This window comes from Herpailurus yagouaroundi, unplaced genomic scaffold (genome assembly GCF_014898765.1).
Source record: "Herpailurus yagouaroundi ecotype Mexico unplaced genomic scaffold, PumYag 437, whole genome shotgun sequence".
Lineage (NCBI taxonomy): Eukaryota > Metazoa > Chordata > Mammalia > Carnivora > Felidae > Herpailurus > Herpailurus yagouaroundi.
Genome location: NW_024412654.1, coordinates 318113 through 334548, shown reverse-complemented (window position 1 = coordinate 334548; position 16436 = coordinate 318113). Strand labels below are relative to the sequence as shown.

The following is a 16436-nucleotide window of genomic DNA, read 5'->3' as shown; positions in this document are numbered from 1 at the left end:
GAGTCACCTGGCCCCAAATGTGTACCAGCAATTCCTTAATTCTGCAGATCAAACACTCCAGCAGTAATGGTAACCTCCTTCTCTGTCGATTCCCTGGCACAAGACGCTCAAACGGCGTCAAGGACCTGTAACTGTGACGTTTGACAGGAGCCCAAGGTGCAAGGACAGAGAGCAGAAACCGCACGTGACGTCTCCTCTCGCCCGCCGCCTCTCTCAGCGGCTCCCAGCCAGATTCCAGCTGCTTTTCTAAAAAAAATTTTTTTTTTAGCGTTTATTTATTTTTGAGACAGAGACAAAGCATGAACGGGGGAAGGTCAGAGAGAGGGAGACACAGAATCTGAAGCAGGCTCCAGGCTCCGAGCCGTCAGCACAGAGCCCGACGCGGGGCTCGAACTCACGGACCGCGAGATCATGACCTGGGCCGAAGTCGGCCGCTGAACCGACTGAGCCACCCAGGCGCCCCCCAGCTGCTTTTCTTACGGCAGTTGTTTTCAAGACTGGACCCTGACCAGTAGGCCAGACAACAAATTCCACGAGACACTTCAGAATAATGAAGAGCTCCCCATATGGGCTGCATGAGAAATTTGGGGTCAAGGTCATCCCCCAAAGCAATACTGTGTTAACCTAGGCCCTAAATCTTAATTTTGATACAGCCCCATATTCAAATAACATTTGCTCTTGGATATGAAATCTCAAGACCATTGTCCACGAGTCTCCCTTTGTCTGATGAAAACAGTCATTTTTCTGTAATTCTAAACGTTACGATCATTCAGGAAAGGATTCTGACATTGTCAGGCATTACCAAGGAGAGGAATTACTAAAAATTCTAAACAGAGGTAGAGGGAACATGCATAGTAGATGGTTTCAACAGAGACAAGTTAGCAACGCAAGAAAATCACACATATAGGGAGTGATACGAAGCTCTGAATTTCACCAACATTCAAGACAGGCTTTTGGCATTTTCAAATACATTATTTAAAGATTTGGGGCACCTAAGGGGCATCTGGGTGGCTCGGTTGGTTGAGCGTCCGACTTCAGCTCAGGTCAAGATCTCGCAGTTCATGAGTTCGAGCCCCGTGTCGGGCTCTGTGCTGACAGCTCAGATCCTCTGTCCCCTTCTCTCTCTGCTCCTCCCCAACGCGTACGCGCCCTCTGTTTCAAAAATAAACATTAAAGAAGAAGAAGAAAAAATGCCCCTGAAAAATAACAGGAGGATATGTTTTGTGGGTATTTTATTTTATTAAATTTTTTAAAATGTTTATTTATTTTTGAGAGAGAGAGCATGAGCGGGGGAGGGGCAGAGAGAGAGGGAGACACAGAATCTGAAGCAGGTTCCAGGCTCTGAGCTGTGAGCACAGACCCCGACGCGGGGCTCAAACCCACGAACTGCAAGATCGTGACCTGAGCTGAAGTCGGACGCCCAACCGACTGAGCCACCCAGGAGCCCCTTGTGGGTATTTTCTTTTTGCCAGCTCCACTTCTCATCTGTTTAGATGACGAGCAATGCAGTTCAGAGTTTTTCTTTTGCTCACTTGGTCAGACGTTAACTTGTATTCTTGCCTTTGCATGTTTAATGTGAACAATCTGGATGTAACTGGCGACTCAGAAGAGGCAGGAGATTTTATTGAAAAATTCCAGCTTCTGTTATTGAACACAGGGCATGGTAAGAGTTCCCAAACTCATTTGCATGTGCCAAAAAGTTCTGGCCATATAACTTAAACTATTTGTTAAATAACAACGAAATCATTTGGTCTGGCTTACCTTCTATTATGGTACAAGACAAACGATATACATTGTGCAGCACCCTTGAGAGATGCTGTGCTATAAACATGACATATACCATATTCACAGATTAATTTCACATATGCTATGAAACTATATAAATTCACAAGATGTAGCCATACTCAGGAATATAAGCCCTATATTTGTCTGAAGCAACAGGCTTTCTACTTGGCTGTCAAGATTACTGAACATACTCATACACAGACATACATATCTTTAAAGCTTCATAAGCTTATCACTTAAAATAGAATATATAATCTTTTTTTCTAAAGATGCAATACCGTACTTGGAAATTGATTTTTTTTTTTGACATTGCTATGGACAAATTTTCCTATATTCATTTGAGTCATTATTTTTGTCCTCGATATGAATAACTTGATTTATGATGAGACTAGACCATTTGCTGAGCGCTTGTCTCTACTGCCTTTGCCACATTCACTGCACACATAGGCCTGCTCTCCAATTTGGCATTCTGACGTTCAAGGAAGTAGAACTTCCTGCCAATGACCTTCCTACACTCATGGCATTCGCAGGATTTTTATCAATGTGTTTTATGGTATAGAGAGAAGGGCGATTATTTTCTTAAAAGTGTCTCACACTCGCTCTATTTCTAGGGTTTCTCTTCTGTGTGAGTTCTCTGATGTATCATGAGGTGTGATTTCTGGGAAAAAGCTTTCCCACAAGTGCTACATCCATAGGGCTTCTCTCCTGTGTGAGTCCTCTGATGTATGATGAGCTGTGACTTCCAAATAAATGCCTTCGTGCATTCCTTACATCCATAGGGCTTTTCTCCTGAATGAGTTTTCTCATGTCTGAGGAGGAGTGACTTCCCACTGAAGGCTTTCCCACATTCGCTGCACCCATATGGTTTCTCTCCTGAATGAATTCTCTGATGTTTATGGAGACTTGACTTCTCTCTGAAGGCTTTCCCACATTCACTGCATTTATTGGGCTTTTCATCTATATGGGTTCTCTTATGAGTCACAAGTTGCGATTTCCCACTAAAGCCTTTCCCACATTCACCGCATGCATACGGTCTCTCTCCTGTATGACTTCGCTGATGAATAATGAGCTGTGACGTCTGAGAAAAGACTTTGCTGCACTCACTGCATTCATAAGGTTTCTCTCCTGTGTGAGTTCTCTGGTGTGTAAGGAGATGAGACTTTCTAGAGAAGGCCTTCCCACACTCACATCCATAACGTTTTTCTCCTGTGTGAACCGTCTGATGTGTCACAAGGTGTGACTTCTGGGAAAAGGCTTTGCCACATTCACTACATTTAAATGGTTTCTCTCCTGTGTGTGTTCTCTGATGTACAATGAGTCGTGACTTCTTGCTGGTGACTTTTCCACAATCATTACATTCGTAGCATTTTGCTCCAACGTGAGCTTTTCCATGTTCGGTATAGAAAAAGGATTTCTCATATCCATTGAATTTACCAGGTTTCCTTCTTCCACGGTTTCCAGCCTCACTAAATAAACCTAACGAGTGTTTCAGATGTTTTCCATTTGAGACATGCTTACTGGACTTTTGCTTTAACGATGCAAGGTTCATGCTGGATTGGAATGTTTTTCCACTGGCATTAGTTTCATGGACTTGTTCCGATTTTTTAATCCTGTCTTGGAGTTCTTGGTGCCAAGCTTTGTAATCGTCAACTTTCCAGTATTCTAGAAAGGAGAATGACAAACATATTTTGTGGATTCAATAATCGTGAACCAGGTGAACTAGAAGTGCAGAAAACATCATGCACAACTACACATGTTTGGGAATTAAAATTAAATAAAGTGCTCTCATGGAAACTGAGGTAGAAAACTAATAATAGATAAGGAGAAGGGGGGAAAAAAAACCTTTGACTAAACAGGTTGCTAAAGGCCATGATATAATAATCTGTCCTAAGCAAAGGTAGCGTTTTATCTGAGCACAATCTGCATTAAAAAGTTGCACTACAAGGTACAAAATGATGACACCAAAGTTATTCCTTTGGTTATAGGCATAGAAGGAGTAAACTTCCATAAAAGAAATCTAGTAGAGAATAGAAGGAATGACCACAGGTATAATAATAGTAATCTGAGGCATTTAACAATAAAAAGGGAAAGAAAATAGGAGGGAATTAGAATGATGAGAAGAAAAAAACACAACGAATTCTCGGTACCAGTGAAAAGACAAGGGATCTATCAGCAGGATACGTTTGTGGCGTGGAGAGGGAAAAAGAACACACACGGTCTGAGGCGAGAAGGGTTGGGCTCCTTAGTACAGACCAGAGGAGCGTAGCTCACTCTAAAATCAAAGCAAAGACGGACAGATTATCCTCATACAGACAAGTGATCTAGATAAGATCTGGGTATCTGAGAAGCTCATATCCGTGGTTCTGAGTCCCTTCTAAAGGTTTAGTGATTGGAGAATTATCTAAACAGCATTTCAAAGGTGCCCATCCCTCACTGTCTTTACGTCTGCTGTAAACTGACATGTATTTTTTTATTAAAATTTTTTTAATTTTTTTTTTTATTTATTTTTGAGACAGAGAGAGACAGAGCATGAGCAGGGGAGGGTCAGAGAGAGAGGGAGGCACAGAATCCGAAGCAGGCTCCAGGCTCCCAGCTGTCAGCACAGAGCCCAACGCAGGGCTTGAACCCACGAACCGTGATATCGTGACCTGAGCTGAAGTCGGACGCTTAACCAACTGAGCCACCCCGGCGCCCCTAAACTGGCATTAAAATTCCACCTTCTCACAGGTGACTCACCCGACAAGCTCTGACTTGGGACCTCTTCGCCTATTATCCAAGGCTGCTCTGGCTCCAGTTTGAAGATCACATCTGGTTTGATAAGTTGAAACCCTGTATATGAAAAATCACACATGACTTGAGCCTAATTTATTGGGCTTCAGACTTCTAAGAATAAATAAATGCTTAGTTTCAGAGGCTGTGCAGGGAGGCCTTCCATCTGGGATGTGAGTGTGCACTCAACACAAAAAAGCGCTGAGAATTCGTGAATTCTTAAGCTAAAGCCTAAGTCATTGCACACTTCAAAGGCCCCCGTTGATAGTAAGCGAAGAGGAAATGGCAAGTGCCCGGGCAGAGCCTGAGTCCGCACAAGATGTCCTTACCCAGGGACACGAGACTGCTCACATTCTCCAGCATCACATTTCTGTACAAGTTCTTCTGAGCAGAGTCCAGGAGCTGCCACTCGTCCCGTGTGAAGTTCACGGCCACATCCTCCAATGCCAATGACCCCTGAAAGAGCATGTCCCTACTGAATCTGAAGAAATGGATACCATAATAAAGGAAAGGCGGCAAGGCCCTGGAGTGGGAGCCCCCAGGAGCCGTCACGCAAAAGTGCCCAGTTCCCAGTAACGAATCGCAATTGCTCTGAGCCGGATGCCGGTTCCCTCTGTTCTTGTCTCTCTTGCAGCTGGAGTCCGTCACGTGACTGTGTGCTGGAGATGGGACCTAGGAGGTGTGTGAGGGCCATCCGCGGGGAAGCTGCCGATTTTGGGTAAAAGAGATACTGATTTTGCCCTCTGCCCCCTCTACCTTTCTTCCTGCTGTTACCGCAGACGTTGCCCTCAGAGCTGCTGCAGCCACCTTGGGCCGTGAGACAATGTGAGTGAAGTTTGGCAGAGCAGAAACCTGGAAACATTCTGTCCTTTATCATACCGGTCATGAGCTGTGCCAGCCCAGGACCGTCTACTTCCGGGTGTCTTGCAGGAGAAAGTTCTATGGCCTTATTATCAGAGCTCCCACTATTTGTAAATGAGGTCATCTCTGATACACTGATTTTGACCATTCTTATCAGGATTCAGTACACAGGCTTTTTATCATATGCCTAGATTTGCATTATACCTTACTGGAGAAACAGAAGTCTTAAAAATCCTGTAGTGTTTTAAGTAAGATAGTATGACCCCGAATGTTTATCCACCCACAAGTGTGTGAGGTTCCACTCTGGTGTCATCAACACGAAGGTGAACAGGATTCACTCTGTCCTCACAGGGCCCTCAATCTTGTCGCCAGGTCAAGTTACCACAGACGCTGGGGCCGGAGAACATACGTGGTTTAAACACAACTGTAAGGGGTTATCATTTACTCCTTAGATCGGCAAAAGTGAAAACTTTTCAATATCCAGACAAGCCAAGAATACGGATGAATGCACTGCGGGTGTGGCTGGTTCAGAGTACCTTCTGTGTGCCAGCACTGGGGACAGTCACCTGTCTGCCAGCACTGGGGACAGTCACCTTCTGTGTGTCAGCACTGGGGACAGAGTCACCTTCTATGTGCCAGCACTGGGGACAGTCACCTTCCGTGCACCAGCAGTGCTGTCCGCCCGGCTCGCACCTTAGAGCAGGGGCTGCAAATTGCCAAGCCCAGTCAGCACTTAGATGCTAAAATAAAGCTTCTTGAAAGCCAGCTTCCAGCCATCTGTTCACGTACGATCCATGACTCTCTTGCAGGACCGCAGGGGAGGTGAGCAGTTGCGCCAGGGATGTGTGGCCGGAAAAGCCTAAAATATTCACCTTCTGCTCCTGCCTTAGAGACTTTCTTGTACATGTCCGCCAGGCAGTAAATACATTGGTGTTTAAAACAGCAAATCTGACAGACACCCGGGTGGCTCAGGGGGTTCAGTGTCTGACTTCGGCTCAGGTCATAATCTCGTTGTCCGTGGGTCTGAGCCCCGCGTCGGGCTCTGTGCTGACAGCTCAGAGCCTGGAACCTGTTTCAGATTCTGGTGTCTCCCTCTCTCTCTGCCCCTCCCCCACTCACACTCTGTCTCTTTCAAATGAATAAACGTTAAATAAATAACCGAACAGGGGTGCCTGGCTGGCTCAGTCCGTTGAGTGTCTGACTTTGGCTCAGGTCATGATCTCACAGTTTGTGGGTTTGAGCCCCATGTCAGGCTCTGTGCTTATGGCTCAGAGCCTGGAGCCTGCTTCGGATTCTGTGTCTCCCTCTCTCTCTGCCCCTCCCCAACTAGCACTCTGTCCGTCTCTGTCTCTCAGAAAGTAAAATAAAAACGTTAAAAAGTACACAAATAAATAAAATAAACTGTGAACTAATTCAACTCACTTCTAGAAAAAACCAGAATGATAAACCTCCACCCTAGTTTCTAAAGGAAAGAGACTATATACTCTGGAAAGTGAACAAAATGAAGCAAGTTATACTTCAGTTTCCACCATTTTTTATTTACAACATCTAGAATGCAGTAAAATATATATACAAAGAAGTATAAAAATGTGACCAAGAACTACGGCCACAGAAAGTAAAACCAGCCAACAGAAGGAGATCTACAGATGCCTAAGTTATGTGAATTAAGAGACAGACTCTAAAATAACAATACTAAATATGTTGAATAACTTAGAGGAAACATGGATATGATAAGTGAAGGGATGGAATATTTCAGGAGAGAAAAGGAAATTAATTTTTTAAAAAAGAACCAAATAGAAACTCTAGACTGAACAGCTGATATTAAGTACTTACCAAACGGACTTAACAGCAGATCTGATGTTATGAAGGAAAAGATTCATGAACTTGAAAATCGATTAATAAAAAACATACAGGGGCACCTGGGTGGCTCAGTCGGTTAAGCGCCTGACTCTTGATTTCGGCTCAGGTCATGATGTCACAGTTCATGAGATCGAGCCCCGCATTGGGCTCTGTGCTGACAGTATGGAGCCTGCTTGGGATTCCCTCTCCCTCTCTCTGCCCTTCCCCTACACTTGCTCTCTCTGTCTCAAACTAAATAAAATAAAGTTAAAAAAAAACAACAACATACAAAGTATAAAGTATTGGAAACAATGTATCAAGTGTCAGTGACCGTAGGACAATATAAAAACATCTTATACACCATAATTGGAGGGTCAGAAGGAAGAAAATAGGGCAGAAAACATATTTGAGTAAGTAATGGCTGGAAATGTTCCAAATGTGAAGAAAAACATTCCACAGACACAAGAAACTCAAAGTATCCCAATCAGGATACATACAAAGAAAACCAGACCGAGGCTCATCAGAGCCGAATTGCCCAAAACTAAAAATAAAATCTTAAAATCAGCCAGAGCGTAAGACACAGTACGTTCCAGGGATCAACATAAGAGGGATGAGACAACTGACCTCTCACCAGAAACAATGCAAGCCAACGTAGAATGGAATGTCCAAAATGTTCAAACAAACAAAAAAATCTAGCATGTTTTTCAGGAAAAAACCCCAAAACAACCCTTTCAAAGGGTGGCTGCATGGAGACAGCACAGCATGTGTCCACCAACACCGAAGGCCTCGTCAAGGAGGGTGGGCCCATCGCATGGTGAGAAGAAGGAGGGAGGAAGCCCAGAAGAAAGTGCTTCGTTCCTGTGCCTGGGGACTCAGGCAGTGGAAAGCAGGAGGGCAGAGTCGCGCAGAAGCACATGTCCTCCAACACCCGAGAACAGGGACCACCACACAAACGCTCCAAAAGAAGGCAGGGAAAAGAAACAAAGAACAAACAGTACAAACAGAAAACAAATAGTAACATGGTAGACTTCAACCCAAATATGTCAATAATTACTTAAAATGTTAACGGACTTAATAAACATTCCACAGAAAAGAGACATTATCAGGCTGAAAAAAGTAGGACCTACCTATAGGATACTTACAAAAGACACACTTAATTATGATTTTTTTAAATTTATTTAATTTTGAGAGACAGAGAGAGACAGAGTGTGAGCAGGGGAAGGGCAGAGAGAGGGAGACACAGAATCTGAAGCAGGCTCCAGGCTCAGCTGTCAGCACAGAGCCCGACGCGGGGCTCGAATCCACAAACCGTGAGCTCGTGACCTGAGCCGAAGTCGGTGACTTAACCAACTGAGCCACCCAGGTGCTCAAGACACAATTACAGAGGTACAAATAAGTTAGACGTAAAATACAGGAAAAGGTAATAGCACTCAGACATTCATATGGAAACTAGTGTAGCTACATTAATATTAAACAAAGTAAGCTTCAAGATAAGGGGTATTGCTAGAGATAAAAAAGGACATTTCATAACAACAGAAGGGTCAATTCATCAAGAAAACATAATAATCCTAAATGTGCAAACATTTAATAACAAAGCTCCAACTGGCGGCTGGGTGGCTGAGTCGGTTAAGTGCCCAATTCCACTCAGATCATGATCTCTCAACTCGTGGGTTCAAGCCCTGCGTCGGGCTCTCTGCTGTCAGCATGGAGCCCATTTCAGATCCTCTGTCCCCCTCTCTTTCTGCCCTTCCCCTGCTCATAGGCTTGCACACACGCTCTCTCTCTCTGTCAAAAATGAACAAATATTGAAGAAAAAGTAACAGAGGGGCACCTGGGTGGCTCAGTTGGTTAAGCTTCCGACTTCAACTCAGGTCATGATCTCACAGTTTGTGGGTTCAAGCCCCACATCAGGCTCTGTGCCGACAGCTGACAGAGATTACTTGCTTCAGATTCTGTGTCTCCCTCTCTCTCTCTGCCCCCTGTGCACTGACTCTCTCTCAAAAATAAATAAACATTAAAAAAATTGTTTTAATAAAAATAAGAAAATAACAGAGCTTCAAAATACATGAAGAAAATACTGACGTAAATAAATGGGTGTAGTTTCAATTGCATAAGGCGAAAAAAGTTATGGATGTGGATGGTAGTGATGGTTGCACAATATTATGAACATGTTTATGTCTATCTTATCATAACCAAAAAATAGAAAACATTATCAGCAATAATTAAAAGAATGCAAGTTAAAAATACAAGGAAATGTCATTTTTCATCTATCAGGTTGGCAAGGATAAAAAGTTGACATGGGGGCGCCTGGGTGGCTCAGTTGGTTAAGCGTCTGACTCTGATCTCAGTTCACGTCATGAGCTCAGGTCTTGATCTAGGGTCATGAGTTCAAGCCCCGTGTTGGGCTCCATGCTGGGCATGGAGCCTACTTAAAAAAAAAAAAAAAAAAAAAAAAGGAAAAAAAAGGTGATACAACTCAGTGTTGGTAAGGATGTGGGGAAGAGTCAGCAAAACACTGTTGATAAAACAAATTTGAATACACTTTTAGAAGGCAATTTTGTAATCTCTATTAATATGTAAAACTTGCATGGCCTTTGACCCAGAAATTCTATGTCTGGGCATTTATTGTACATAAACTCTTGTACAAATCCTCAAAAAAAACTGGAGGTTTTCACCGGCTCTCAATAATTGATTGAACCAGTAGACAAAAATCAGTAAGAATATAGAATTGAACATGCTATCAACTGATTTAACCTAATTGACATTTATTTATTGAACATTCCATCCAACAACACATTCTCCTTGATTCACATGGATTATTCCCAAAGATACACCATATACTGGACCATAAAATAAGTCCCAAAGAATTGATATCATAAGGAGACGTTCTCTGACCATAAAAAAATACAATCAGAAAGTAATAACAAAAAGGTATGTAGAGAACTCCTCACCTCAAGTATTTGTAAATTAAGCAGCACACTTTACATGATTCAGGGTCAAAGAATAAATCACAGTGAACATATTTTGGATTTAATTCTAACAAAAACAAAACAGACCAAAAACCCCACAGTACTGGGGCACTCTACTGGAGAAGCCTTACATGGATCTTAGGACAGTCAATTTTAGACATGTCTCAGCCATGCAGATGTGGCTCTTTTCATACAAGATATGAATTGGGGCACATATTCATGCAGTTCACTGGTTTAATGATTCCCTGTACCATGTTGGTAATCTAATTGAGTCTATGATGCCAGCCAGATTAGTCAATCTGATGTGTGAAGCTGTTAAACTCGTGAATGACTTCTGAGGTTGATTAGATATTCAATGTGATCCAGACTTATGCTGAGAAGTCAGTTCTCTGGAAAGACAACAGTCCTAATTTGTAGCATTTGCTAATCTGTGTTGAAAATATTCCTACCATGGCTGATTTCAAGCTATCAAAGCTTAATAACTGGTTTACAAAACTCAGAATTTAAGTTTTGCAAGTTGGTACGAGCTGACTCCAACACATTACTGGTAATTAAAAAAACAAAACAAAACAAAACAAAACAAAAGAGTGATTTTATGCCAAACACAAGATCTGGATTTCACATCCTATATAGGTTATTATCCCTACAAAAATAGTATATTTAATTTTGAAACAAATATCTTAATGCAAACAACACACACATTTTAGGCCCTTCTCTTCAACCATCACACTGAAACATTGGAAGGAATCATTAAAAAAGTTATTAAAACCTGAATGGAAGGGGCGCCTGGGTGGTTCGGCTGGGTGCACGTCCAAGTCTTGATATCAGCTCAGGTCATGATCCCAGGGTTGTGGGATCAAGCCCCAAGTCTGGCTCCACACTGAATGTGGAACCTGCTTGGGATTTTCTCTCCCTTTGTGCCCCACCTCCCTGCTCACGCTCGCTCACTCTATCTCTCTAAAAATAAATAAATAAATAAATAAATAAATACATGAAATTAAAAATAAAATTTAAAAACTTGAATGGAAAAAAATCTCGATATACTGGCCAAACAGCAGAATGTATCTAATGGAAGAGGACATTTGCAGTGTGAATTACCACACTGATGAATTCTGCAAGAATCAAGATGAGAAGAAAAGAAGTCAAATATATTAAAGAAAAGTTTTTAAACTCAGAGCATAGATCCAGAAGAGAATATCCATCAAGCATTCCAAAACTGGAGAAAATGGAGAATAAAGGGGAGGAAATAATCAGGGAAGCAAAACAGGAAAATTGCCCAAAGTTGAAGGCAGGCAAAAGCTTTTCCAACTGAAAGCAATAAAAAAATGTAAATTAAAAAAAAAAAAAAAATGTGACAGGGTGCCTGGGTAGCCCAGTTGGTTAAGTATCTGACTTCAGCTCAGGTCATGATGTCATGGTTCGTGGGTTCGAGCCCCGCGTAGGGCTCTGTGCTGACAGCTCAGAGCCTGGAGCTGCTTCGGATCCTGTGTCTCCCTTTCCTTCTGCTCCTTCCCCATTCGTGCTCGCTTGCTCTCTCTCTCTCTCAAAAAATGAATAAACCTTAAAAAAAATGTGAATAAAAATTTTATGCCCAGACACATCAGTGGATACAGAAGAAAATGCAACGAAAACCGCAAGGTACCATTTCACACCCACTAGAGTGGCCACAGTGAGACAGTAACAGTGTTGATGAGGAGGTGGAGAAATGGAAGCCCTTATGTATTGCTGGTGGGATTGTAAAATGAATCAGCAACTTGAAAAACACAGTTTATCAGTTTCTCAAAATGTTAAATATAGTTACGACATGAACCAGCCATTGCACTCCTAGGTATGTATCCCAAGAGAACAGAAAACATATGCACAAATGTTCACGGTAGCATCAGCCATGATAGCCAAAATGTGGAAATAACCCAAATGTTTAGCAAATAAGGAACTGATAAAATGTGGTACAGTCACACAACAGATTATTATTCCACAACAAAAGACAAGACAGTATTAATATATGTCCCCTCTTGAAAGTGAGCTACAGGAAAGAAGCCAGTCGCAAAAGAACAGGTGTGATTCCATTGATATCAAATGGGTAGAAGGGGCAAATCCAGAGACACAGAGAGCAGACTGTGCTTGCCTAGAGCTGGGGCAGGGAGAAATGGGGAACACCTGCTAACGGGGTGCTCTTTTAGGAGGATGAACAATTAGATGGTTGCAGAAGTCTCTAAACTTACTAAAAAACAGTAAATTGTTCACTTTAAATGGGTGAATTGTATGGAACCATAACTGAGGAAATAAATGAATTACTTACCTGGGACTTAGTCATTTTCTGCCACACTTGGGAAATGGCCAGTAACTTTAGGCTCTGCTCTATCCTTCTTAACTCCTCTGGTCAGGACTCTCTTCACCAAGGATTCACCTCTGGGACTTCTTTATCTCAAATAAGCCAATTACTTCATGGAAACCGGAATCTGTTGAATCAGTTAACAAAGTCTCTTTAGTAGATGCAAATCTCCCTCTTTTGCTGAAAACTCACCTTCATTTAAAGCTCAAACTGTGTTTTCTATAGACTCTAAACAGACTTTAAATGGGTGATGAGTATTAAGGAGGACACTTGTGATGAGCATTGGGTGTGGTATCTAAGCGAAGAAGCACTAAATTCTACACCGAAGCCAACTTTACCATATATGTTAACTAACTAGAATTTAAGTAAACTTAAATGAAAAAAAAAAAAGACTCTAGGCTCCTGGGTGACTCAGTCAGTTAAGCATCCAACTCTTAATTTTGGCTCAGGTCATGATTTCACAGTTCGTGGGATCGAACCCCGCATTGGGTTCCACAAAGAGTGGAACCTGCTTGGGATTCTCTATCCCTCTGCCCTTCCCCTGCTCGTGCTCTCTCTCTCTCTCAAAATAAATAAACTTTTTAAATTTTATTTTATTTAAAAAAAACTTTTTTTTTATGTTTTATTTATTTTTGAGGGAGAGAGAGACAGAGCGCAAGCAGGGGAGGAGAGAGAGAGGGAGACACAGAATCTGAAGCAGGCTTCAGGCTCCGAGTTGTCAGCACAGAGCCCGATGTGGGGCTCAAACTCACGAACCGTGAGATCATGACCTGAGCTGAAGTCAGATGCTTAACTGACTAAGCCACCCAGGTGCCCCAATAAACAAACTTTAAAAAAAAGACAGTAAACAGATCTAACAAGGACTCAAATAGCAGCGTATGCAGAAGGAACCCCACAGCATTGATAGCATTTAACCAAGCATTCATTGTCTCTGAAAAGAAGGGAGACAGCAATGGGGTGTGTGTGTGTGTGTGTGTGTGTGTGTGTGTGTGTGTGTGTGTAAAATATATAGCGAACAGGAAATAAGAACATCAATTTCATTTAAAAAATGTTTTCAATGTTTGTTTATTTTTGAGAGAAAGAGACACACACACAGAGTATGACTGGCAGAGGGGCAGAGAGAGAGGAGACACAGAATCCGAAGCAGGCTCCAGGCTCTCAGCTGTCAGCACAGAGCCCGATGTGGGGCTGGAACCCACGAATCACGAGATCATGACCTGAGCTGAAGTCAGATGCTTAACCCACTGAGCCACCCAGGCACCCCATGAACATCAATTTCATTTTTAAATAAAGGCATGAATAAAAGAGGAAAGTGAATCCAACCATTCATGAAATGAATAATTCAGCTGAGTTTCTCCTCAAAATACAACAAACAATTCATTTTAAGGTCATAACGTTCTTTGAGAGTTCTAAATTAGTTAATACATGTAAGTACCTTAGAACTATAACTGGCACGGGGTGCCTGGGTGGCGCAGTCGGTTAAGCGTCCGACTTCAGCCAGGTCACGATCTCGCGGTCCGTGAGTTCAAGCCCCGCGTCGGGCTCTGGGCTGATGGCTCAGAGCCTGGAGCCTGTTTCCGATTCTGTGTCTCCCTCTCTCTCTGACCCTCCCCCGTTCATGCTCTGTCTCTCTCTGTCCCAAAAATAAATAAACGTTGAAAAAAAAATTTAAAAAAAAAAAAGAAGAAGAGAAAAAAAAGAACTATAACTGGCACATACACATTTAGTAAATGCTAGTTAGCGCTCTTACTATTACAGGACATGATTATAGAGAAATCAGAAAATACATATCAACTAACAATTATTACCATAACCCCACTATTTCAAAGGTACCTCTCTCATAGGGTGTTAGAAACCATCTGACATTGTTACAAAACTGTGATCTTACAGTCTTACATTTTTGAATCGCCTTTTATGCTATATAGTAAACCCACTTTCAGACCAATAAATATAACTGTAGACCTGTGATCATATCGTATAAAAACTCAATCAATTTTCAACCAACACCTGATATCCAGGCATCCCTCGTCTTGGATCCCTGACCCCAAGTCCACCCAATCAGCAACCTCAAAGACCTCCCAGTCAATTCCACAGCTCACTAATCAACCATTTGCAAAAGCCCATTCACCACTTACTCCACCAATCATACTCCCAACAAGCCCTGTGAGTCCCAGTCACCAGACACATTCGGCCCATCACTAACTCCCACAACCCTATCACTTACACCAATAAGTCCCTCATTCACCCCCAACTTATTAACTCCCACAGGCTTCCCGATGACTCCTCCGACTGTCCCCGCAAACTGTCGCCTCAGTTGTCCAAATCTACTATGTCCCCAGTCATTCCCACAGCCCCCCAGTTACTCACAGCCAAATTACTACCAGTCTCTGCCTCCACCTCCAGGCTACCAAGTCACCAACCCCATAGTACCACAATCAGTCCCTAACCCATAGTTCCACAATCACTACTCTTTCTTCCTTTTCTTTTTTGTTTTTAAAGGCGAACTCTGCGCCCAACCTGGGGCTTGAACTCACACCCGAGTTCAATAATTGCACACGCCAGCGACTAAGCCAGCCAGGTGCCCCAATACTCTTCTGACTGATACCCAGGCCTTCCTAATGGCTCAGTCATTCCTACTGTCCCCAATTCCTCACCCATCAGGCATCCTAATCCTGATCTCTGGATTCCCCAGTCACTGATGTAAACTGACATCCTAGGCTCACTTCCTCCGTGAGCCTATAATTAGTGACACACACAGCGCCCCCCACACCTCCACTGGCCTCCCAAAGTACTCAACCCTAAGGCAAAGTAACAGGTTAATGAGAAAAATCCCCCTCCAGTAACGTCCCCCCACTCACAGAGCTCTTGCAAACCCCAGCAATCCCCAAACCACACAAGACCCCAATCTATCACCCCGAAAATAGTCAACTTCACGCTCCCTCCAATCAGCAAATTCTATTTGCCCTTCATTAACCCCACCAGGCACCCGATTTCTGCACTCCACAGCTGCCCCAATCACTGACACCCCGAAGGCGCCCCCAGCCCACATCACTGACACCTTGAGACCAGCTCAGGCCTGCGGCCCCATCTTTCACTCCCCGAAGGTGACTTTAAGGCACGAATGCTTTAAATCTCTAATTCTGTCCCACCACTTTCTGCAGACCCCCGAACGCCGCCCTAACGGGTCCACAACCACCCCTCGCCCCACGCACCCCGCCAGCCCCGCCCCCGCCCCCCCCCCCGGCCGGGCGCGCGGGGCCCCCGCTCGCTCACCTCACTACCCGTCACCGAGCCCCACGGCCCCTTCAGCAGGCGTCGGCCCCCAGCCGCTCTCAGCCCCGCTCCCTCCAGCGCCCTCCGCGCAGGCCCAGTCACCCATCCCCGGAGTCCCCTGCTCCGATCCCGCCTGACCGGCCCGCTCTGCCCCGCCGCCCCAGACCCCACTGGCCCCACACGCTGCCCTGACCCGCAGAACGCCCACCGGGGGCACCGCGGGGCCCGCGCGGACACCGAGGCCGCCCCAGCCCCGCAGCCCGCCCGCTCCCCACACGGCCTCCCCCTCCGGCCAGTAGTACCAAGGTTCGCCCGGCCCACCGCGGAAGCGTGCGCGCAGCACTACATTTCCCAGAGTGCCGCTCGCCCCAGAACTACATCTACCAGAGGGCTCCGCGGCGCGCCTGGCCATATAAACTCCCAGGGCTTTTCACCAGTTGCCTGGTTGCAGGGCGCCGGCCGAGTGTACACGCGCTGGTGAACAAATGCGGGAGTTGGTGGTTTCTCGTTCCTTCCATAGGAGAGCCTTTCAGTCAGGGAGAAGCACGCAACTTAACAAACTCCGGTACTAACGAAAGTAGGGGCCTGATTGTGCTCGGAGGACTTGC

The 16436-nt window shown here is 44.2% G+C and overlaps 1 protein-coding gene across 1 annotated transcript; it reads right to left on the bottom strand.

The window, feature by feature from the left end:
• Positions 1 to 1599: 1599 nt before the first annotated feature.
• On the bottom strand, positions 1600 to 16081 carry LOC121022747 (zinc finger protein 84-like). Its single transcript, XM_040464189.1, has 5 exons — positions 15829 to 16081; positions 12523 to 12682; positions 4884 to 5010; positions 4522 to 4614; positions 1600 to 3447 (listed from the first exon to the last, which is right to left on the bottom strand). The coding sequence occupies exons 2-5, from the start codon at positions 12535 to 12537 to the stop codon at positions 2393 to 2395; spliced, it is 1290 nt and encodes a 429-aa protein (XP_040320123.1). The 5' UTR covers positions 12538 to 12682; positions 15829 to 16081; the 3' UTR covers positions 1600 to 2392.
• Positions 16082 to 16436: the final 355 nt, after the last annotated feature.